Raw genomic sequence first — 23437 nt, forward strand, 5'->3', positions numbered from 1 at the left:
GGCAGGTTGCCCTGTGTTTGAAAAGTTCATCACCAGACCTCTGAAACTGCAAGCGTGCAAATCTAGGTGCAAAATATTTATCCGTCTGCGATGAATCATTTACGCTCCTTGTCAAAGTCACCCATCTAATTTGCAAACAATTATCTTCAGATCTAGGCAAGGAAATGGAAAGTTGATTTCAGCAAAGTTCTCATCTTTCTGCCTTCATCATATTGATTCATTTAGCAGCATAGCTGAAGTAAGTGGTTGGAAAAAGACTACCAGCTGACTGCTTTAGTAGTTGTGCTGAGTTTTGTCATTCTTAATCTGACTAGCTGAACATCCTAACACTGCAATGGGGCACGTACAGTCTCAAAAAAGTTTTGAAAACAAATGTGACAGGGAGGTTGCAGTGCTTTAGCACAGATTTCTTGATTTATCCATATGATAACCCACCTCTCTACAAAACTTTGTGGTGACTTACATAATTAGAAATTATGTAATCAGGAAAAATGTATTTATTTGCTTGTTTACCATTCTCCATCAATGCACTAGAAAAGAAATTGCATTAAAAATAATCAAATTATTAAAAATTACCAAAGCAGAGAGAATTTTTCAGTGAAATTCTTATGGGTGAAGGGCACTTCCCTTACTTTAGAGGTGTCAAAGTTTTTCGTCTTTGGTTTGATTCTACAAATCCTCTCTCTGGTGGTCCACATTCCTCAGCCTTCCCAAGTTCCCCTGTAATAACCTCAGGTGGGCTTTCTTGTAACCACAAGAAACTGCAGGAAGCCAGAGAAACTGTCTACTAGTTCTGATAGAGCTTCATTGCTATTTTTTAAATGTCATTTTTTGCTTTTAAAGAAATCAGTGCAGAAAGATTTTTAAAGGTAAAAAGGACTATTAGACTATCATCACATCAAATCTACATCCAATTGTAGAACTATTTTAATCTGAGGTCCCATTTTGACAAAAAAAAAAGCCAAAGACATCGACAATAAGGAGCATATTATCACTTTTCTTTGAAATTACTTTATTTGGTTTCTACATAAAATGCAGTAGGTCTTTCCATACATTCAGTGCAATGATTTATTTTAAGAGAGGTAGCCACAGAAGAGGTAACATTGAATGTGCAAGAAATTGCCACAAAGCACAGTTAGGATAACTAACACCAGGAACTAATTAATGCCCATAAATATTTACTTGGGTTCCTTTTATATGAGCCATTTAATTTGAAATTGACATCCCTTTATTCTCTCAGGTTTTACAAAATCCAGTGACATGATTACCTGCTGCGTTCCGTTTTTTCCTTGTTTCTAATTTTTTTTACCTGATTGGTAGGTTCTAATTATTACTTTCTTAAAATGAATTCGATTTCAGCACTAGCCTGTTCAATGTGGTTTGGTAAACACTGCTAAGGTCTTTTGGGCTACTGTGCCTTTAAACAATAACTTCCTCTTTCCCTTAATTCTTTTTTAAGCCCAATTAATTGTTTCCTGTTTAATCCCCATAGTTGCAGAATTATTGAATAGCTCTTATTCATCAAACCTGTGCCCTTCCTCTTCAGTAGATTGCTGGAAAACATTGTCCCTTTGCATTTTCCTTTTAAGCTTCCCTGTAAAATCAGCTAACAATAGTGTGTTTAAAGAAGGAAAGCCAAAATTATATTAACAGAAGCAGATCTGTGTTTATTTTGCTTTGTGCTTTTTTCTTTTGGGAGCAAATGAATACTTCATGGTGGAAACTGGCCCCAAACCCTGCACATGTATTTCTTGGTTTTAACAATTCTAAGCCTTTTACTAGATTATAACCCTGCTGTTTACCACCTTCTTTTCTCATTCTATTTTCATTTAAGAATTAATAATTCATTTTCTTTGGGTTGGATCCAGTGACAAACAAGCAGGACACTGCTTAGACAATGGTGCTTTCCCACCACTGGGAAAAACATGGGATGTAGCAAGAGAGGCTGCAAATAGAGGGGAGAATCGACAGAATCTAGGAGAATCTCTGTACCCACAGAGATGCCTTCTGCTTGTACAAGAGAACCTCTGGATCCCAGCTGATATTGTATTTGCCACTGAAAATGCATGTGGCCTGTTACTTCGGTTGACACCTGATCTGGCCACAGTTCACAAATCTGGCATCTATATTGGTGGAATGACTACCTAGAAGGTAGGCTTGCCAAGGTACATGTTATTTTCCTGTTGGAGACCAGCCATTGTTTGCTGTAGGCACAGTTTTAAGCTTCAGCCATAGAGATCCTTTCAGTGGAAAAAGAGGAAAAGCTGGCAATGATGAATCACAAATTTGGTACAGATTCATGACATTCTAGTTATACAGACACAGTTGTTGGAATGTTTTTTCAGTTCCCTGGAACAAAATTCAGAATGTTGGTTTAATCCCTTAGATTCCTAAAAGAGAACAGATAGATAGATAGAGTAGTTTTAATTATTTTATTTTATCAATATTATATACCGTATTTTTCGGACTATTGGACGCACCGGTCCATAGGATGCACCTAGATTTGGGGGGGGGGGAAATAAAGGCAAAAAAAATTTATCCCCCCCCGCCAGGCGCGGGGCTGGGGCGGGGAAGCCCGAGCTTCCCCCTCCCCCAGAACGGGACCCAGAGCCATGCCGAAGCTGCGCCCAGCTTTGGCATCGCTCTGGGAGCTTGCGGGGCTGGGGGAGGAGGAAGCCTTCCGCCAGCCTCCAAACCATGTCGGGAGACAGCAGGATGGTGCGCTGCGCCTCTCCCGCTGTCCCCCGAGTTTGCGGGGCTGGGCCAGCCTTCTAACCAAGTCGGGGGACAGCGGGAAGGGCGCGCTGCGCCCCTGCCGCTGTCTCCCGAGTTTGCGGGGCTGGCGACGGGGAGGAGCAGGCTTCTCCCCCCGCCAGCCTTCTAGACAAGTCGGGGGACAGCGGGAATGGCGCGCTGCGCCTCTCCCGCTGTCCCCCGAGCTTGTGGTGCTCTCCTGAAGCCTGGAGGTTGTGGGGCTGGTGGGGGGGAGAAGCAGGCTTGCTTCTCCCACCCCCAGCCTCCAGGTCAGGTCGGGGAACAGCGGGATGGCGGAGCGCTGCCATCCCGCTATTTCCCGACCTGATCTGGAGGTTGTAGGGCTGGTGGGGGGGAGAAGCAGGCTTGCTTCTCCCACCCCCAGCCTTCAGATCAGGTCGGGGAACAGCGGGATGGCGGAGCGCTGCCATCCCGCTATTTCCCGACCTGATCTGGAGGTTGTAGGGCTGGTGGGGGGGGGAGAAGCAGGCTTGCTTCTCCCACCCCCAGCCTTCAGATCAGGTCGGGGAACAGCGGGATGGCGGAGCGCTGCCATCCCGCTACTTCCCGACCTGATCTGGAGGTTGTAGGGCTGGTGGGGGGGAGAAGCAGGCTTGCTTCTCCCACCCCCAGCCTTCAGATCAGGTCGGGGAATAGCGGGGTGGCGGCTCTGCGCCTCCCCGCTGTCCCCAGCTTTTGGGTGCAGGCTGCTGCCCGCAAGCCTTGCGAGCCCGCGGGACATCCCGCCGGGCTTGCAAGACTTGGGATAGCTTCCTGAAGCCTGGAGAGCGAGAGGGATCGGTGCGCACGGACCCCTCTCGCTCTCCAGGCTTCAGCAAAAGCCTGCATTCGCACCATAGGACGCACACACATTTCCCCTTCATTTTTGGAGGGGAAAAAGTGCGTCCTATAGTGCGAAAAATACGGTATATATTTGTTGCCATAATACAAGGTAACTTAACAACTTAATATATAGTGAAGTAAAATCTAAAATTATGAGCCAAATTAGAAAAAAGATGTACAATACAAAATTCTTAAAATGCTCATCCAGCAAGTCCCCCCCCCCAACTAAAAGTTGAGCATCACTGTACCTGGGTAAATGGGTAAAAAATGACAATGTCAGGCGTGTTTCAACTGTCAAGGAGCCTTTTCATAGTTTCCCCCCATTGTGTATGATAAATGTAGTCTATTCTCACTTTTCTTCCTGAATCTCCATATACCGTATATAGTGTATGAGGAAAGAATGAGCTGACTGCTCCAAGTGTTTCGAAAATTTCACACCAAACGGGTATGGCAATGGGCTCTACATAGTCATGGCAGAAACAGTACCAAACTTGCATTTTCTGTAACAAGCTCTATTTAAATAGGACCCAGGTTGCTGAAGAAAGGGGGAGGGGGAATACAGGAATAGATTGCACATGAGTGTTTGAGGAATACTTATTTCTTGAGAGAAACGTTGCTTTTTTTCTCAGAACTACTCCCGCTCCACAACCACAAACCCACATTGCAGGAGGAAGTGTGTGGTGTGCAGCCCTCACTTGTGTGACAATCAAAAATGTTTCAGAATAAAAAGCCACTCCATAGCTGCAAGAGAAAATATGGAACTATGAAGGTGAAGGGAAAGGTCAGGGTTCTTGTGCAATATATCCTGTTTGGGGCTTGGCTGCTACTGTTTGGAAGGGATCCAGTCTATATAGGAAACAGGACTTTTGAGAGCTGAAAGGGCAGGTTTGGGTGTTGCTGTCGCTCCGCACTTGTCTGAATATTAAGATGTTTCAAGAAATCCTTTGACAAGTCAATTTCCTTACAAGAAGAAAGTACTAGATATACAAGAGCAGATTTCTTTATGAAGATATAGCTAGCTACCCCTGCTGTGAGTTTCAGACGTCGAACTTATTATTATCATTACTATTGTTTATTAATGTATGAATCACCTCTGACACACATCATCTTATATGCCTTCAGCAGGAAGCGCTGCTGAGTTCAATAGAGCTTATGTCCAGATACAGTGGTACCTCGGGTTACATACGCTTCAGGTTACATACGCTTCAGGTTACGGACACCGCTACCCCAGAAATAGTGCTTTAGGTTAAGAACTTTGCTTCAGGATGAGAACAGAAATTTTGCTCCGGTGGCGCAGCAGCAGCAGGAGGCCCCATTAGCTAAAGTGGTGCTTTAGGTTAAGAACAGTTTCAGGTTAAGTACGAACCTCCGGAACAAATTAAGTACTTAACCTGAGGTACCACTGTAATTTTGCAGATGTTTCAGCCAGGCTGATCCCTAATAAGCTGGATATTATGCTTTTGTGTGCATGTGTGTGTGATTGCATGTTTATACACATACACAATGGAGCAACACAACTGCCTTCATTTTTGGACACTCCATGGGCTCTGGCTGCCCTAAAAAAATTGCCACAGCCTAAAGCCCCAGCAAGAGAAGAATATGTTCTCACGTCAAGAACAACATGCCCTTAATTTGTAGTTTCGTTCCTATTTCCTCAGTGCTGTAAAAACCTTGTTAGGCTACCCTACGAAAACATCTCTGAATATTAGATAAGAATTTATAAGTGTCCATTTCTTTTGTTTAGCACAGGAAACAAAACCCCTCCTTATGATACTTGGCTTTAAGTTATGGTAGACACTCCTTATGACTGTCCTTATCTGTCTTAATCTGATGTTTCCAGGAATTTCCAGCAGGATATGGTTCCAGACAAGAGACTGGGCAGTGGAGGTATGGCACAACATTGTTGGCTCATAAGAAAGCTGAGGGGAAAATTTGAAAGTAGAGAGCTTGTCAAGATATTTGGGATAGGTCAGCTGAAATTTTTTACTCCTGCCCTACATTTTTAAAGTTGATTTTGTATGTTGATGAACATTTAATTTTCCAGTTAGAACTTCCTTTTTAAAAAATAAATTCATTTCCAATATAGTGGTACCTCGGGTTAAGTACTTAATTCGTTCTGGAGGTCCATTCTTAACATGAAACTGTTCTTAACCTGAAGCACCAGGTTCAAGCACCAGGGGCCTCCTGCTGCCACCGCGCCGCCAGAGCACGATTTCTGTTCTCATCCTGAAGCAAAGTTCTTAACCTGAAGCACTATTTCTGGGTTAGCAGAGTATGTAGCCTGAAGCGTATGTAACCTGAAGTGCATGTAACCCGAGGTACCACTGTACATATACATTTTTCATAGAATTTTCATTTAAACCTGGGGGGGGCATTCAAAATCCTAATAGAATAATATGCATTTTTACAAAAGTCTAATTTTAAATCACCACAGTTAATTTGCCTTGATTTGTAAGGGAAGCGATTCCACCTCTGAAAAGTCTCTTTCAGCTGGTGGCCCAGTTTCTGCTTGTATGTGTGTGCGTGCCTGTTTGCGTGCAGGAAAAAGAATGTTCCAGAGAGAGGAAGTGAAAGTTCTAGAAGCCTCTATCTTCAGCTTCATATGGGGTTGTGGCTGACATCAGTCCAAAACTCTCACTAAGCTTAACTGCCTCATCGCTAAAATGTTATGGGTAGCTCACTTTGTTTAAACGTTGTGAATGACTTAAGCAGGAATAAAGCTGTTTCAAATGAAGCTGCCTGGAGAAAGTTAAACGCTGAATGTAATTTCTTTGTTCACAAGCCTTGCCAATTCATGGAGCATATTTTAAACATGAAGGAATTTAGGCTGTAGACCAATGAAAACTCCATCTCCCAGTACTGGGAAGTCATATTATCATCAGTGTTGCCTATGATGCATAGTTCAAGTCTATAAACATCTCTGGGCCAAGCTAGATGGGGCATGGGAAGCCCCTGAACCAGATTGGGAATACAGAGCTGTGAATGACATTTAAGCCTTTCCTTCCATGACATTTTCCCAGTCAAAATATTTCTCCCATCCACACAAAATGCTTTTTGCCCTGTGGGGGAAAGCACACGCATACTGATATGGTAGTTTTGGTAATGCTTCAGAACTTTTGCAAAGCCTCTTTATGAGATAACACTTGAGATTTTCACATAATACGTTCATCGTGTGTTCCATCTTGGTCCCCGTGTACACAACAGATGAGCTGCACAACCCTGCTGCTATTCCTGTGCAATGTTCAATGAGTGTACAGTCTGTGTACACAGTGACTGGGACGTGCAACAAGTGTATACTTCCATGCAAACACGTGCACATGTGTAGAGATCATGTGTACAGGTGTCTGGAGTATTGTTATGAAACAATACGAAAATTGAAACACAGCCAACCTTTGAAATTCGTAATTTCTAAATTGTGATGGTGTTCTCCAGTCAATAAATTTGTGCTAAAATAACCGCTCTCCCCATAAAATGGAGGGCACCCTTTGCGTGCCCATGCACAGCACCCCTGATCCTCCATGACTCCCGGCAGAGTGCTCCTGATCCACCTCTTCAGGTCACAGACCTTGAGGTTCCCGCCAAACCTCAGTTCAAACGAACCAATCGTGACTGGGGAGGCGGAGCCATGGGAGCTGACCGAGTAGAAGTAGTCTTTGGTCTGCTCTTCAAGCACAAAAGGGGGCGGAGCCTACCTGGGAGCTCTCAGAAAACTGAGAATTCAGGACAAACCAAAATTGACATATCTCTCCATTCCTGAGCACAAGCCCTATCATTCAGCTGCTATCCAGCATTTTTATGTGCATCGGCTACCATTCAAGTAGTCTGCATAGCAACAACATATATTTATCTTCTTTTGGTTTAAATAACTTACTTCTGCATTATTTTTGGTGTCGTTTCCAGCAGCACACCGCAATAATAACCACAGTCAGAGAAATTAGGACAAGTACAGTTACCACCACAGCATATGGATAGCCTATATGGAGGAAAGAAAATAATTGCTGACAGTATGGAGAGGAGTCTTTGTAATATAAATATAAATGCAATAACCTAACCTAACCTAACCTAACCTAACCTAACCTAACCTAACCTAACATAACAATGATTTATATTATAATATAATATGATATAATAATGTAATATAACATAGAATAAAATCACAATTCTACATTGAAAGTGAGGTCCTTAATTTGCTGTAGTGGGTGAGGTTGAAATAACTTCTAAGAATATGTTCAAAATGCATTCGCTGAAAACCAGTGAGTGTGTTTCAGTTTATGAAAGAGGTAAGAGTAAAGAATTTCAGAGGGAGACTAAAAGCACATGCCCAAATCCATCTTGAAGGAGGGAAAAATAAGGAAGAATGCATGCATGTAACAATAGAATAAAATGATAATTATTACTTGATAAGGGGAAGTGTGAAATATACAGTATTAAAGGATCCAGGGGTGGACAGGTGGGTAGCCCCACTCAACTGCCAAAATTGGCCACCTGGAACCTGTTCCACATCCCTGCACTAAAGCCTCTCTTTAGTCTGAATTTTGTTTGTTTTTCTTTTACATCAGGCATGGCAAACTTGTGACACTCCAGAGGTTGTTATACTCCTGTTCTCATCGCCCCCAGGTATCATGGACAATGATCAGGGATGGTGGAAAACTGTAGGTCAGTAACATATGGAGGGCTGCAGGTTCGCCATCCCTTGTAGAATGGAAGAAAAGAAAATACAAGATTTTTAAGATGAAAGTTTTGCTATCTTTTAGGAAGATGACAGGCACCGAGTGCTTTGCTCACTTACCTTTTCTTGGTACCTTGAGATCCATCTCTTTCCCCCTGTGTGTAACCTTGCAGATCATCTCTTGTCCAGAATGGCTATCTGAGGCATTTACAAGGATATTGCTTATGACCGATACTGTTCCATTGGGATTTGTGATCTCATGTTCCTCCTTCAGGCCTCTTGGCGCAACCCATGTGATGTTGGGACGTGGGAAGCCCGTTGCTGAGCAGGTGGCATTCAAGCGCCCATCAGAGATGCTGTAGTGTAAAAATGTGTTGAGGCGGCCTGTGACATAAATGACGGCACAAAATGCTTCACCATAAGGACCGCAGGTGGGCAATAAAAGGAAGATGAAAAGATGCTACTGTATCAGTGAGGGACTCAGCAGGGCAAACTGCAAACTGTTGAATTAGAGGCAGACTATATGGTAGGAACGTGGGTGGCACTGTGGGTTAAACCACAGAGCCTAGGACTTGCCAATCAGAAGGTCAGTGGTTCGAATCCCCGCAATGGGGTGAACTCCCGTTGCTCGGTCCCTGCTCCTGCCAACCTAGCAGTTCTGGTTCACCAGAAGCGGCTTAGTCATGCTGGCCACATGACCCGGAAGCTGTACGCCGGCTCCCTCGGCCAATAAAGCGAGATGAGCGCCGCAACCCCAGAGTCGGTCACGACTGGACCTAATGGTCAGGGGTCCCTTTACCTTTACCTTATATGGTAGGAAAAGGGACATGGGTGGTGCTGTGGGTTAAACCACAGAGCCTAGGACTTGCCAATCAGAAGGTTGGCGGTTCGAATCCCCACAATGGGGTGAACTCCCGTTGCTCGGTCCCTGCTCCTGCCAACCTAGCAGTTTGAAAGCACGTCAAAGTGCAAGTAGATAAATAGGTAAACGGCGTTTCCGTGCACTGCTCTGGTTTCCCAGAAGTGGCTTAGTCATGCTGGCCACATGTACGCCGGCTCCCTTAGCCAATAAAGAGAGATGAGCACCGCAACCCCAGAGTCAGCCATGACTGGACCTAATGGTCAGGGGTCCCTTTACTACTACTTTCCTACTATATGGTAGGAAACTTATGTTAACTTTGAGCAATCATCCTTCAACTGTAGTGTGCTATAGTGTGTTATTCAACACACCATACATGGAAAAGCCCAATGTCCCACATTGCAATATTCTGGCTGAAAACCAAAACATATGTTGTAACATTATTACACAGTGGGCTGATTTCTAATCAGTTTTACAAAGGGGTTTTCGTTAGTGTGAGTTTCTCTGTGGCATAACAGGCCAGAACCTTGGACTTGTTAATTGTTCAGGAATATGTTGCCATAGCAACAAATTGCTTAGCCCATTGCTAACAAAAGATTTGGGAATGTCCTGAATCGGAAGAATTATGAGAGAAGGGGACAGATCCTTCTGCACAGTTAACAAATGTTGTGATCCAGGTCTCTGTATATACAGGGAAATGAAAGGAGAAGCCTGCAGTTTTGAGGGCAGATGGGGATCAGACACCAAGCTGAGCTTTTGGTCCCCGGAGCTTCTTAGTATTCTGTTCCACTCCCCATATCAGCATAGAAGAATATAAGAACCTAATGGATCAATGACCTATCAAGTTCAGCATTCTGCTCTCACAGTAGCCAATCAGGTGCCCACAGGAAGTCCACAGGCAGGACCTGGGCAACTGGAAATATACTGCCTCCGATCTGCTGTGGATATTGTAATCTTAGACTATCAGGTTTTGCTCTCATAATCTGCAGCTAGCGTGCTCATGGATCGTAGGTGTTGTAGTCCAACATCAACTGAAGGACCACAGGTTCACCACCTGTGGTTTAAGCTGTAGTTCCAATTATACTCAATCGGTAGTTATATTGTTGGATGAAACCAAGTATTAGGAAATGCTGTAGGGCTCTTGTAACACCCTTCCTAAGGAAACCAAACTTGGGCAAGTCCTGCGCCCCTGGAACGGGGGTGAGATAATGGTGTGTATTGTATTGCTTCATTACCAAAGGAGCATATTTGAAGAAATGCCCTGCTCTAGCTATTTTAATATGAAATGACTCACCGTAAACAGAAAGACAAGTTTTTTTGCTAGTGGATCCTGGAGGAAAGTTGTTAAATATGCATCGGTAACAACCATTTTCTTGGGTGCTAACATTCCAGAAGCTGATGGCAGTGTCATTGAGTTCTAAAATGGTTAAATTGACTCGACCTTTGTATTGGTCATTAATATTTGGAATTTGTTTGTTGTCATATGCTGCCAAATTTACAAAGTTTTTATTAACCTCTTGCTGCCATGTAACTTGAACAGTTGGAAGAGATTCTGTTAGGGTACATCTCAAAGTAGCATTGCCGCCCAGCTCCACGTCTCTGTCACTTGTCAATATGGCACCTGCGGCAAGACAAAATAATTAATAATCACCTCTCGTATCTTATGCTTACCAATCCCTTGGTCTAGATCCAAGGAAAATATTTATTTATGCAAAATTTCTGTTCTGCACTTCTAGCAACCATGAACAGATTAGAACTGGGCTGCTAATTCCAAAATATTTTTCTTTCATTTTTTAAAAACCTTTCACTGGATAGGTGGAGGGAAAAGGAAGCCTTTCTGAAATTCATGGTAGGAACAATTTGGGGAAGAGGGTTGCTGCATACCTTACTTAACCTCACAAGGTAGCTCTGTGTGTGTCTGTGCAGTGACCAGAAGATGAAAGGCCACTGGGAGGAGCACAGAGAAAAGAAACACTATGGTTCATTTGTAGCAGCACAACCAGATGCCTTCATCTGCCTGACCTGCAACAAAACATATCTCTCCTGCATTGGTCTCTACAGCCACAGCAGGTGCTGCAACCTTCCAACAGTTTGACTTCATCCCTCAAAGCGTGCTCCTCCATTGTCTCCTGAGACAGACAGATGCCAAAAAAATACATTTCTTTGACTCAAAATAGAAGCCCATCCTGCTCACAGCAGCACAAGACTCTCCATAGCCCTCTGCCAGCCACACTTGCTGGTCTACTGGCTCATAGTCACAGGTCTGGCTCTACCATTAGGTAGAATGAGGTGACTGGTGCAGGTGCCATAAGATGGGAGGTGGTGGCAGCCCTTAGCTCTTCCTCTTGATATCCCTGTCCATACTGTTGGAGATGAGAGCTGTGGGGCTCCAGCCTTACAACTATGGTGTTGACCAGGACAGTGCAGTGCCCCATTGCTAGTACTGAATTAGGATTCAGCAGTCAGTCCAGCTGGCTACTCGATATCAAGAGTGTGTGTGTGTACCATGTTGTCCATTGCCTCAGGTGGCAAAATGTCTTGAGCCACCCTTGCCTAGTCATTACACTTTCCCCAATGCACTAATCATGTTAGACTTACCCTTTATCCTACAGAGAACAATACATATGATGTACAGAGTCAGGCCCTGAAAAGTCCATGGGGAACAGAGACCTTCATTTAACTAGGAATAGAATAAAGAGATGTGTTACAGATACACAATAGCCTTTTTTGCCACTACAATGCTCTACTATTTGGATTTTGGGTATAGCCTAGGTGCATAATGAAGATAGAGGCTGATGTTCCACTGCAACCATATCAGGGGATTTTCAAAATGTTGCCATAGCAGACAAAACTCCCCAAAACAAGCAGTGAAGCTTTTCCATGTCTAGCTAAGAACTAACAAATGGCAGGTCATTGGCCTGAAGGCTACTTCACATTGTACATACCGTACTTTACCCATTTCTTTAAATAGTGGGGAAGTTGAAATCCACCTATGGACTGTTACTAATGAGACTTGACCTCATTGGTGTTTTGCAGCATGTACAACCTGGGAAGCTATGACAGGCTTTAGTTTCCCAGTGCATGTATATTTCTGTGCCGTGATGTACAAACATTCAAAATGATTACATGTGATCCTCATTGGTTTCATGGGATTTCCTAGCAGAGGTGTTTTCTGTTTATGAAATGAAGACTGTAAAATCTGAGAATGCCCCATCAACAGATAAAGAGGAAACAGGGCTGTGTTGTTGTTTTTCTTATTAAACTTCTTCTCCTTGCATAGAGTAGAAATTTGGTAGAGGCGCTTATCATGCAATGCAGGAGCTGGTAATGTGGTGCTACCCAAATGTTGTTGGACTTCCAACTCCCATCAGCCTCAGTAAGCACGGCCAGTGGTCGGGGATGAAGGGAGTTGTAGTCCTACAACATCTGTAGGGCACAACATTGGTTATCCCTAATGTAGTGGGTCTTGATTCTTAAATTTCAGGAGGACCAGTGGCAGTCCAGCCTGCTAACCTTGTGTGGAAGCTTTCTAAACCACTGTTTTTAGAACACACCACAGAGAGCCATGATTTAGCTAAGTGATTGGGACTATGCTGCATACATACCATGCATTTAATATGCATCGGAAGCATATCAATTTCCACAAAGAATCCCGGGAATTGTTGCTTGTTCAGGGTGCTGGGAGATTTAGCTCTCTGGTGTAAACTACAGTTTCCATGGTTCTTTGGGGAAAGTCATGTGCTTTGAAGTCATGTGCCTCAAGGACAGCCTCTCTGTTCAGTTTCTGTTAATTGGTTCTCGTGGGAAACTTGCAGATTCTAGCTTCACCAATTAACTCAAGCTGGTGTCAATTTGCTCTTGGCAGAAAGCCCAGGTCTGCTTGACCTAGAAACTACTCACTCTGATTGGTTAACGACCAGCACTCAACTCTGTTATCAAGGGATTGTTAGCTCAGTTTGATGTTAGGTGTGTTAGGAGTTAGAAGTGCTGTGTATGGTTTTGAGAGAGAGAAAGAGAGGATTTATTTTGCTTTTATTTGTATGCAGAAACTCTGCTGGTTTTATTTTTCCTTTTAATAAATCCTGTAAATAGTTCTTCTGAATCTAGCTGACTAGTCATTACTGCCGCAACTAGCTTCTTCGCTGTGCAGGAAAACTCTGCTACGTTTGGGCTAAAGCCAATAGGGCTATGCCTGACACTTCAAAGTTCCATGAGGTTATGGGCATTGTGCTGCCAGCCTGAGTTGTGGTGGTGTCAGCATCAACGGCGTTGGTTCCAGTAGTTCCAGAAGTTGTTGTTCCTGTTGGTGCAGCAGATGGACACTGGCTGGTTCCTGACTGTGGTGAGCTGGTGACGCAGTGGACACAAGGACAACAGCTGCAGCGTGTGAGTGCTGGGGGCTGTGGTTCCTGTTTTCTCTCTCGGTGGTCGTGAGTAGCTGGTTCCGGGTTCCAGGGACATCGCTCTCAAGATGGCCTCACAACCAGTTCAGATGGCTTTTGAGCGTCTGAATGACTCCAATTACTTGCTGTGGTCGGAACGCATGCAGGCAGTGCTGCAGAGGGATCGTCTCTGGCAAGTGGTGAGTAAGTTTCCTACGAAGCCTGATGATGAAGACCTCGATAAAGACCAAAGAGCAAGGGCCACAATTGTCTTGGGGCTGGAAGATTCCCAGTTGCCGTATGTGAGGGGAATCAAGACAGCTAGAGGTGTGTGGCAAGCACTTAAAGAACTCCATGTGCGTGAGACAGCGGTTTCCAAGCTGTTCATTCGCAAGGCATTGTACAAGGCAATGTTACAGCCTGGGGTTACAATGCAGGAACACCTACACAGTTTACAGTTAAAGTTTGCTGCGCTACAGGAAAGAGACTGTGCATTAGACCAGCAGGAGAAGGTGGCTATTATTTTGAGTTCTCTCCCTGAAAGCTGGGATAATTTAGTTTTGTCTCTAGAAGGCATACAGGAGCGTGATTTATCAGTCAGTTACGTTACTGGGCGTTTGATTGAAGAATGGCAGAAGAGGCAAGAAAGGTCGGTGGCTGCAGAGGCTTCTACAGGTGGGCGGTTTGGAAGGAGTTCTCATGCCGTGCCAGAGGTGAAGCAAAAGCAGCGTACCGGTGAGGAGTCAGCGTTTGCTGTTAGGCGTTGTTTCCGATGTGGGTCTTCAGCGCATCTAAAACGACAATGTCCGGAGTTGGTCAAGTCTCAGTTGCCGGTGCAGGAGCAGAGACGAGATCAGCAGCAGCAGCAGCGTAAAAAGAAATTCTTCAAACAAAAACAGTCGGCTCAGCTGGTGACCGCCAAGGTCAAGATTGCTGATGAGAAACAAGCGGTCTGGGTGGTCGATTCGGGAGCGTCTCGCCACATCGTAAATTCAGATGAATTGTTTGTTTCCAAGAACTCAGCACAGCGCAGCCAGGTGGCTCTAGCAGACGGAAGTACTTCCGAAGTGATTTCGGGGGGTGCAGTTTTTGTTCCTTGTCTTCGTGAATGCCTGCAAAATGTACTTTGTGTGCCGTCATTAAGGAGCAATCTGATGTCTGTAGATTGTTTGCTAAAAGCTGGGTTTAAAGTGTATTTTGAAGGAGACAGTTGCATTATTAAGAAGGCTGATGAGATTTTAGGCACTGCTAAGTCAGAGGGAGGCTTGTTTTGGCTTAAAGCAGGATCTCAAGTTGCAGCAGTAGTCAGTAAATCTCAGCCTGCAGTGAATAACAAAGCTATACATGACAACTGTGTGCACTTATTGCATAGGAAAATGGGGCATGCTTGCTGGAAAAGTGTGCTAAAAATGTCTGAATTGGCTGATGGGGGTAATTTAAAGAGTTGTAACAAGTACCTTGATTGTAATGTCTGTAAAAAGGTTAAAACCCACAGAGTCTCTTACCCCAGAAGTGACAGAGTTAGTGAGTCACCGCTACAGCTGGTTCACATGGACGTAATTGGTCCATTTGCTGTAAGCAGGGGTGGATCGCGTTTTTCACTAACAATTGTGGATGACGCCACGCGTTATTCTTGGGTTTTTCCCATGAAAAATAAGGGTGACGTGTTCACTAAGTTTAAAGGCTGGGTGGCATCTGTGGAAAGATTTCTGTCTGTTAAACTCCGAAGGATACAGACGGACAGAGGTGGCGAATTTATGTCAAATGCCTTTAGAGATTGGTTACAAAAGCGTGGCATTGGGCATAGAAAAACGAACGTTTTTTCCCCAGAGGAGAATGGTGTTGCAGAGCGAAAAAACAGATCTTTACAAGATATGATGTTTGCCATGCTTGATGATGCTGATTTGCCCATGTCTTATTGGGGGGAGAGCATGCTCACCGCGTGTTATCTCCAAAACAGGCTCTTTCATCAAACAATAGGTACAACCCCGTACTTTAAGTTGTTTCAGAAAAAACCTAAAATTGACCACTTGCATGTGTTTGGATCAAAAGCCTGGGTATTAATTCCGAAACAAATGAGGAAAAAGGGAGATCCTAAGACCAAACAGTTAGTGTTTGTGGGTTACCAGGAGCTGGGAAAAGGTTTCCGCTTTGCTGAAGGGACAAATGGCATTGTGATCTCCAGGAATGCCAGTTTTTGTGAACATAGTGGCTGGGAGAGACTACATGCCAATACTGAGGTTTGGTTTGAACCTTCCCAGGAGCTTCATGACTCTGAAGGTAAACATAGAGAAGCAGAGTCTGAGGGGGAGGAAAGTTCAGACAAGAGCTCTCAAGAAAGTGGAGTTAGCCAAAGACCAGTTGCTAAGCAACAAAAGAGAGGTCGTAGTTCTGAGGAGGAAAGTGGGTCAGAAGAAAAATTTTCTCCCAGAAGATCTAAAAGACAAAACAAAGGAGTGCCTCCGGTGCGTTTTTCTCCAGATACTGCAAATGTGTTTAGTGTAATTGCAGAACCCAAGAGTTTTCAGGAGGTGCTAAAGTTACCAAAAGAGGAGGCAGAGCTCTGGAAACAGGCAATGGAGGAAGAGATGTCCTCTCTGAATGAGCACAAGGTTTTTACACCAGTAGCAGCGCCTGAGGGGGCAAAGATTGTAGGCTGCAGGTGGGTGTACAAACTTAAACCTCTGGTGACAGGAGAGTACAAATACAAAGCTCGTTTAGTTGCTCAAGGATACTCTCAGAGGCCTGGAAAAGATTATGACGAGACTTTTTCCCCTACTGCTAAGGGGGACAGTGTAAGGCTGATTTTAACGCTTGGAGCAAAGAGAAAACTCCTGTTAAACCATTTTGACATTCAGACTGCATATTTACATGCATCAATATCAGAAGACCTGTATCTAGCCGAACCGCCTGGTTATGAGACAGGTTCCAATAGAGTGTTGAAATTAAACAAAGCTCTATACGGTCTCAAACAGGCTGCAAGATCTTGGAACAAATGTTTCCATGAGGCCTTAGTGTCATTTGGTTTCAAGCAGAGTACAGCTGACAATTGTGTTTATGTACGTGGTACAGGCAGTGATCAAGAATTTTGTCTGATTTATGTAGATGATGTATTGTATGCCTGCAAAACAGATAAACAAACTAAAAGGTTTGCCAAGCAATTGTCCAGTAAGTTCAAAGTGAAAGACTTAGGCCCGGTTAGGACATATCTAGGGTTGGAAGTGTGCTGGGCCCAAGATGGCAGCTGCCTAATTAGTCAGCAGAACAAAGTTAAACAACTACTGACTACATACAGGATGCAGGATTGCAAAGGGGCAACGGTGCCTATGGATCCAGGTTTCATAAAAACACTTCATATAGATGAGAGTCCTGAATTTGAACATCCTGATGTATATCACTCTGTAATTGGAAGTTTATTGTATCTAGCACAGTGGTCCAGACCTGATATTAGCTATGCAGTAGGCATATTAAGTAGATTGGTCTCAAAACCCACACTAAATGCCTGGAAAGGGGTAAAACAAGTTCTGAGGTATCTCAAACAGACAATTGGCTATACGTTACAATTAAATTCTTCCGAGGACGAAATGTTGAGTTGCTACTGTGATAGTGACTGGGGAAATTTGCCAGATAGAAAATCTGTCACAGGACTAGTCATAATGGTCGGTGGAGCTTTAATCAGCTGGCGGTCACGCAAGCAAGACGTTGTAAGTGTGTCATCAACGGAATCAGAGTACGCCGCATTGAGTGAATTGTGCAACGAGGTGATTTATTTCAAGCATTTGTTAGCAGATTTAAATGTAAATTGTGGAGAACCAGTACAAGTTTACATTGATAATCAAGCTTGTATAACCTTAAGTAAAACAGAGGGTTTCAAATCGCGTTCCAAACATATCTCTGTAAAATACCAAAATGTACGTTGCTGTGTACAAGACAATGTAATCACCTGTACTTATGTATCAAGTGAAGAAAATGTAGCAGATGTGTTAACTAAACCATTGGCAAAGATAAAGAACAAGCGAATGTGCAAGGGTTTAGGTTTGCTGGAAAAATGATCTCCTACATAGGTGTATTTGGTGTTAATTGTTCAGCAGAATCTGTGAGGGGGTGTTCAGTTTCTGTTAATTGGTTCTCGTGGGAAACTTGCAGATTCTAGCTTCACCAATTAACTCAAGCTGGTGTCAATTTGCTCTTGGCAGAAAGCCCAGGTCTGCTTGACCTAGAAACTACTCACTCTGATTGGTTAACGACCAGCACTCAACTCTGTTATCAAGGGATTGTTAGCTCAGTTTGATGTTAGGTGTGTTAGGAGTTAGAAGTGCTGTGTATGGTTTTGAGAGAGAGAAAGAGAGGATTTATTTTGCTTTTATTTGTATGCAGAAACTCTGCTGGTTTTATTTTTCCTTTTAATAAATCCTGTAAATAGTTCTTCTGAATCTAGCTGACTAGTCATTACTGCCGCAACTAGCTTCTTCGCTGTGCAGGAAAACTCTGCTACGTTTGGGCTAAAGCCAATAGGGCTATGCCTGACACTTCAAAGTTCCATGACTCTCCCCATATGGATCAACTTGGACTCTGCAATAATCATCTGAGGACCTCCTTCATGATTGGTCCAGAGGGTGGCAACGCAAGAACAAGCCTTTCTGCAGGTCTCCCTGTTTGTGGAATGCTCTCCCTAGGGAATCTTGTCTGGTGCCTTCATTACATATCTTTAGGCACCAGGCAGAAACGTTTCTCCAGAACCAGGCCTTTGGCTGATTAGCATTCTAAGGGTTATTGGTTTGCTTTTGTTCTCGTTGGTATTATGTATTTTGAATTTTGTGTTCTCATTTTGTATTTTTTATGTTGTGAACTGCCCTCTTATCTTTGGATGAAGGTGGCATACAAATTTAATAATAATTAATAATAATAATAATAATAATAATAATAATAATAATAATAATAATGTGCTTTAAATGTATGATGTTTATTCAGCCTAAGTCAGAAGATGGAGTTGGTAGATATATGAACTGAGTCAGCAGATTGAGATTGTAAATTTTGGGATTGAGTCGGCAGTTGGAGATTGTCAATTTTATCAGGGAGTCCCTTACCTCTCACCACTGCCAATAATCTATTGGAACTAGTCACATTGCTTAGATGCCTATCACAAACCCCTGGTGCAAGGGCTCTGGTTGTTGTTTCTCAGAAGCTCATGGAAAGTATTTTTTCACATTGTTACTTCTTATGTTCAACTCCAGGCCCTAGCATTGGAAGAAGTTGTTCTGGTGATGAGACTCAGAAAGCCCCTGGGCTCCGATTAAGCCCTGTAGTCTAAATCACAAAACACTGCACAAAATGTGTAGCGCTTTCATACATTCCGAGCTCTTCGTGTTCATGTTCTAGTTGTAGTCCTTACAGCAGCTATCTATGGTAAACCAGTATTAAAACTCCCCCACAATACTACAGGCTGGTTTAAGATCACCAAGTGAGCACATGGCAGTGGTGAAACTTGGTGTATCTCAATCTGTAATTCAGTCTCTTAATCATTATGTTATGCCAGCTACCGACAAGGATTAAATATGATTAAGGAACAGACTTATTATCAAAAGGAAATGAGATAATTGTTAAGAAAAGGATGTGTTGTGGGTGGACACTTAAAGGAAGATAGGCATTTCAGCTACAGCATCAAGGAAGGAAGCATCTGGGAGAAGAATAACAAGGAACAATGGGGCAAGCAAACTACTTCTCAAAAGAAAAACAAAATGAGCAGTGGGTAGTTAATGCCTTTAAGGTCAATGGAAACTAAATCTCCTCAGTATCTCAGTGGCAAGACGTTCCCTCAAGAGAGCTGGCACAATAAAGGGAGAGGGATTAACAGGATGTCAGAAGTGAGAAAGAAAAGCAAGCAATGTGATTTGTGTTATTGCAAAATGTATTTCTAGAATCTCAAAACCCTAACACATTTTGTTCTCCTTCATATGACAAGCACGCGTGCGCACGCGCGCGCGCGCACACACACACACACACAGAGTGCTTGACACATTGACTATCTTTTGCACCAAGCAGTGATGCGCATGTGTGAATGAGCACTAATAGATTAATCCCCACCTATAGAACTTTTGGATTGGCTCAGTGTCAAAACATGATCAATCCCTTTCTCCAAGCAGTGCAAAACTCCTGGCTGCAACACCCAGGTTAGGTTCCCCTCAGAAGAAAATTATTAGATCTTTACATCTGTGCTTATTTACACATATTAAGGTTGAACAAAGGACACCGGAAGCTGCCTGCTAATGCAGTGGTGATCCAGTGTTGTCAGCTCTCCAGGCTTTGAGGCTGGGATCTCTTGTCAGGTCAGCCCATCTTGGAGATCCCAGAGATTGAATCTGGGACTGCACTGCAACCTTTCCCCTTCAGCATAGATGAAGGCACAGATTAAGCTCCACAACTGACCCTCCAACAGATTTATTTGGAGAGGGGGTTGTAAACTGCATCATGCTAAGCAGTTTCTTTCCATTCATTGGCTTGTCCCACTAAAATGCGTTTACAATCACCACTGATTCCAGAGGGATTTATTGCCCTGTGATTGCAGACAATGACTTGTTAATGACAGTGGAACTTAAAGCACATCTGCAGCATGGTTCTAATGATGTTTATTGGTAGGACCAGTCGAAAAATATATATTAAAGTATAACACATCAAAAGTGTTGTAAACTCGAACCCTCTACACCGCCTTCTAGGAACGAAGCCCACCTTCTCATACTGAACAAGCTGCAAGTAAATAAACTACACTGATTTAAATAAAATTAACTTACATACAGTATTTAAAATGCCTTGGCAAGGAAAAAATGAAAACCAAAGAATACCATTATTTCCTTTTGCCCATGTTTTCCAAATCTTTTTAAACATTGTAAGAAAGTGAACCATACACATTACGGTCAAATGTGCAATGCAAATAATTTAGGAGAGCATTGTTGCACGCCAACCCAATCTCTAAGTAGGTATGCTGCAGCAAAGAAACAAAACAAAACAAAATACCCTTGTATCATCTTAAAGACTGCCAAATTTATTATGGCATGAGCTTTTGTGGATCAGAGTCCACAAATAGATGCAAATGCATCCTATGAAGTGGTTCCTGGTGTTTGGAAGTGTACGGGAGATAAATGGATGTATCTTTTAGGGGCTACAAGACACTTCGGTGTTTATATTATAAATGTCCAGCCATTTCCTCACTTAAAGATAGTTTCATTTGACTTCCCAACATCAGCTTTTGAACCTAGATTTGGAGAGTGTCTGTTTCTGTGAGTCCTCTCAGCTTTTAAAACTTTCCTCTGTAGGTGCACATTTGAAACCATACCTGCATGCAGATTACTTACCAGATAACACACTTTAATCACATTTTTTTTGTCATAATTGGGCCAGTTAAATAGTAGATAAAAACAGCAATTTATTTACACAGCTTGCAGTTCATGTATTTTTAAAATAAAATGTATGTGCCGCTTAATTTTCAAAGAAACCCAATGTGACTAACAAATTGAAATGTCACAACAATAAAAAATATAGAACCATCTCACTCCAAACCCAATCATAAAGTCAAGAATTTACATAAAAAGCAATTGAAACCACAATAATAGATCAGAATTAAAACCATGCAGTGCATATTAATGAATAGCGTAAGAATTTCAGACCACAGCAGTGATTTTGAGTGCAGACCCAGGAGATTTATATGTGAAATCTCCTGCCAGTAACTAGGTTAGTGACGTTATGGAAATAGCACCCAGAATAATACAGTAATGATATAACCCTTGGAAATGATGAGAAGTTGGGGTTGATGGATTTTAGTACCATAAACAGTCATGCTTGAAATCTAAACTGCACAGAGCCTGTTCAACATAGGAAACCGCTACATGAGTCATGCAGACTTACTAATATTACAACATCATCCCCAATGGTATAACCTGTCTAAAATTTGTGGTCTTCATTAGTTTCTACCCCACATTAACAGTATTCACACATACACACAGATAGCGCCAAAAGGATTCAAAAACAAAAATGTTGCAACTCTGTTGCACATTTATCTGTGACCTAGCCCCATTGAACACAGTAGGATTTGCTTCTGCATAAGAAAGAATAGGATCAGGCTCCATGGAACTCAAATCCTGTTCTGCATTTCTCAGGTTCATGCTTCAAATATTCCTATTACATTCACTAGAAGACAAGGGTGATGGCTTTTCTTCTCTTTTTTTTTCTTGCCAGAGTGTGAAAATAATCCTATACATAAAGATGATCTTACTTATAAGCAAGAGTGTGGGATCATGTGTGCCATTGTTTTTGCTGCAACCACACAACATCTTTGTCATATTCCCCTCTCCCCATATCTGCCCCTCAGTTTTAATCCATACTCAGTCTTTTTTTTGGGGGGGGGGAACCCAGTAGTCAAATACCTGTTTGCATTACTAGGTCCTCACCTAGAAGCACCCTGAATCTCATGCAGTTCAGTAAGATTTCCCTTTCAGTTAAGCATGTGGAACATTGCTGTCATAAAAGCACCTTTGTGCTTCTCCTGAGCAGTGCCAAATTTATGTATAAGCTAAACTAACTATAGCTTAGGCCCCCACTCTCTTGGGCCCCCCAAAAAAATTTAAAGGAAAAAAAATGTGTAAATTGTGTTTCTAAAGGAACTTTTGTTATTGCCAAATGACAATGTGTTTGCATTGTTAAGTTTGTTATGAATAAAAAATCATTTTAAGTTAGAGCTTAGTAATTATTTCACTATTAATATACTTCTTAATTGTATTTTAGTTCAACAATTACTTTGATAAAATACCTATTTCGTTAGATATCTATTAGGTCCATCAATTACCATATAGCATATATTCAACACAAAAAACAGCGACAATTTATTGTTGACAAAGGACAGCTGGACATATAAAGGGCCCCATTACCTTCAGTAGCTTAGGGCCTCATCAAACCTTAATCTGGCCCTGCTCCTGAGCAATGGCATCACCAGGGCAGGGCTGGGCCCCACTCCAGGCAGCTGAGCAGAAGGGCTTCCAAATGCAGCAATCTTGGATTACCACATTTTGAAGCGAGCACACCACGCATGACTATCTAAAGTGAGATGTGCCCCTCGTAAGCCTATTTGAATCCAGAGGCTAAAACTAATTGCGCCACTACTCTTGAGCTAATTGAATGCCGGAGGCAAATTGAATTCAGGCAGTACGGCTTTGGACCAATTTAAGCAAACACCAATTTCAGCCTCATTTGAGAACATGCAGGCACTTTCTCTTTACTTTCTCCCTATGTTCGGAGACAAATCCCCAAGCTTGTGCCTTGGACTTGCATCACAGCAAGCATCTTACCTTGGGACGCATGCTCCGGTATGAAGAAGAGTGCACAAGAGGGCAGTTGCTGCCTCCAGTGAAGGCTGGAAAAGCCACAGTGTGGAAAAGGAAAGCAGGAAAATGCGTTGGGAATGTCTAATCTCCCGTCTCCTCCCTCCCTAATGGTTGGGGGGTGGGCAGTGAACTCTGAGAGACAGAAGTCTAAAGCATGCTCTTAGAGCTAAACAGAGATTATAAAGCAGTAACTGAGAGCACAAATTGGCCATTGTCTTATTAGTGTCTGTTTTGAAAAATGATGCTTATGCTAGATGTGTGCATATGGCGGGGAGCATATACTTAAAGAAAGGAAAGGATATTTGTATAAAATGTTTGTGAGATTATCAGGGCCCCTAACTATTGATGGCTTTTACTAGGGAAATGCTTTAAATAAAAATCTGAGGTCTTTACTACTGTTCCTGTTCTATTTTATGACTGTGCTTTAAACAAAGCCCAAAGTCCTGAGATCATAGAATATTCTAAAGTAAGAAATGACCTATGGGTTGTAGTCAAGTAAGTTTTACTCAGGAGTAGCCCTATTGAAATTACTGTAATGGCTCTAACTTAGGCACGTTCA

At 42.8% G+C, this 23437-nt stretch overlaps 1 protein-coding gene across 3 annotated transcripts; it reads right to left on the reverse strand.

Moving 5' to 3' along the window:
• Positions 1-988: 988 nt before the first annotated feature.
• LOC310704772 (OX-2 membrane glycoprotein-like) lies at positions 989-22988 on the reverse strand. Of its 3 annotated transcripts, none has more exons than XM_083498749.1 (6): positions 22843-22988; positions 11724-11805; positions 10420-10746; positions 8387-8650; positions 7469-7570; positions 989-2240 (listed from the first exon to the last, which is right to left on the reverse strand). In XM_083498749.1, the coding sequence occupies exons 1-5, from the start codon at positions 22852-22854 to the stop codon at positions 7476-7478; spliced, it is 780 nt and encodes a 259-aa protein (XP_083354875.1). In that variant the 5' UTR covers positions 22855-22988; the 3' UTR covers positions 989-2240; positions 7469-7475. The 3 variants fall into 3 exon arrangements, with proteins under 3 accessions (XP_083354875.1, XP_083354874.1, XP_083354873.1); XM_083498748.1 differs by having other exon boundaries at positions 989-2349; XM_083498747.1 differs by having other exon boundaries at positions 989-2390; positions 22843-22987.
• Between the last annotated feature and the right edge of the window lie 449 nt (positions 22989-23437).

Source organism: Podarcis liolepis (assembly GCF_965112155.1).
Source record: "Podarcis liolepis genome assembly, chromosome: 4".
NCBI classification, from domain to species: Eukaryota; Metazoa; Chordata; class Lepidosauria; order Squamata; family Lacertidae; genus Podarcis; species Podarcis liolepis.

Bases quoted from the DNA above. Each gene is read 5' to 3' on its own strand.
- LOC310704772 (XM_083498749.1), bottom strand. The intron at 10,747-11,723 runs GTAAGTCTAACA...GTCTTGCCGCAG, and splicing joins TGTTCTCTGTAGGATAAAGG to GTGCCATATTGACAAGTGAC. The intron at 7,571-8,386 runs GTAAGTGAGCAA...TCCTCCATATAG, and splicing joins TCTCAAGGTACCAAGAAAAG to GCTATCCATATGCTGTGGTG.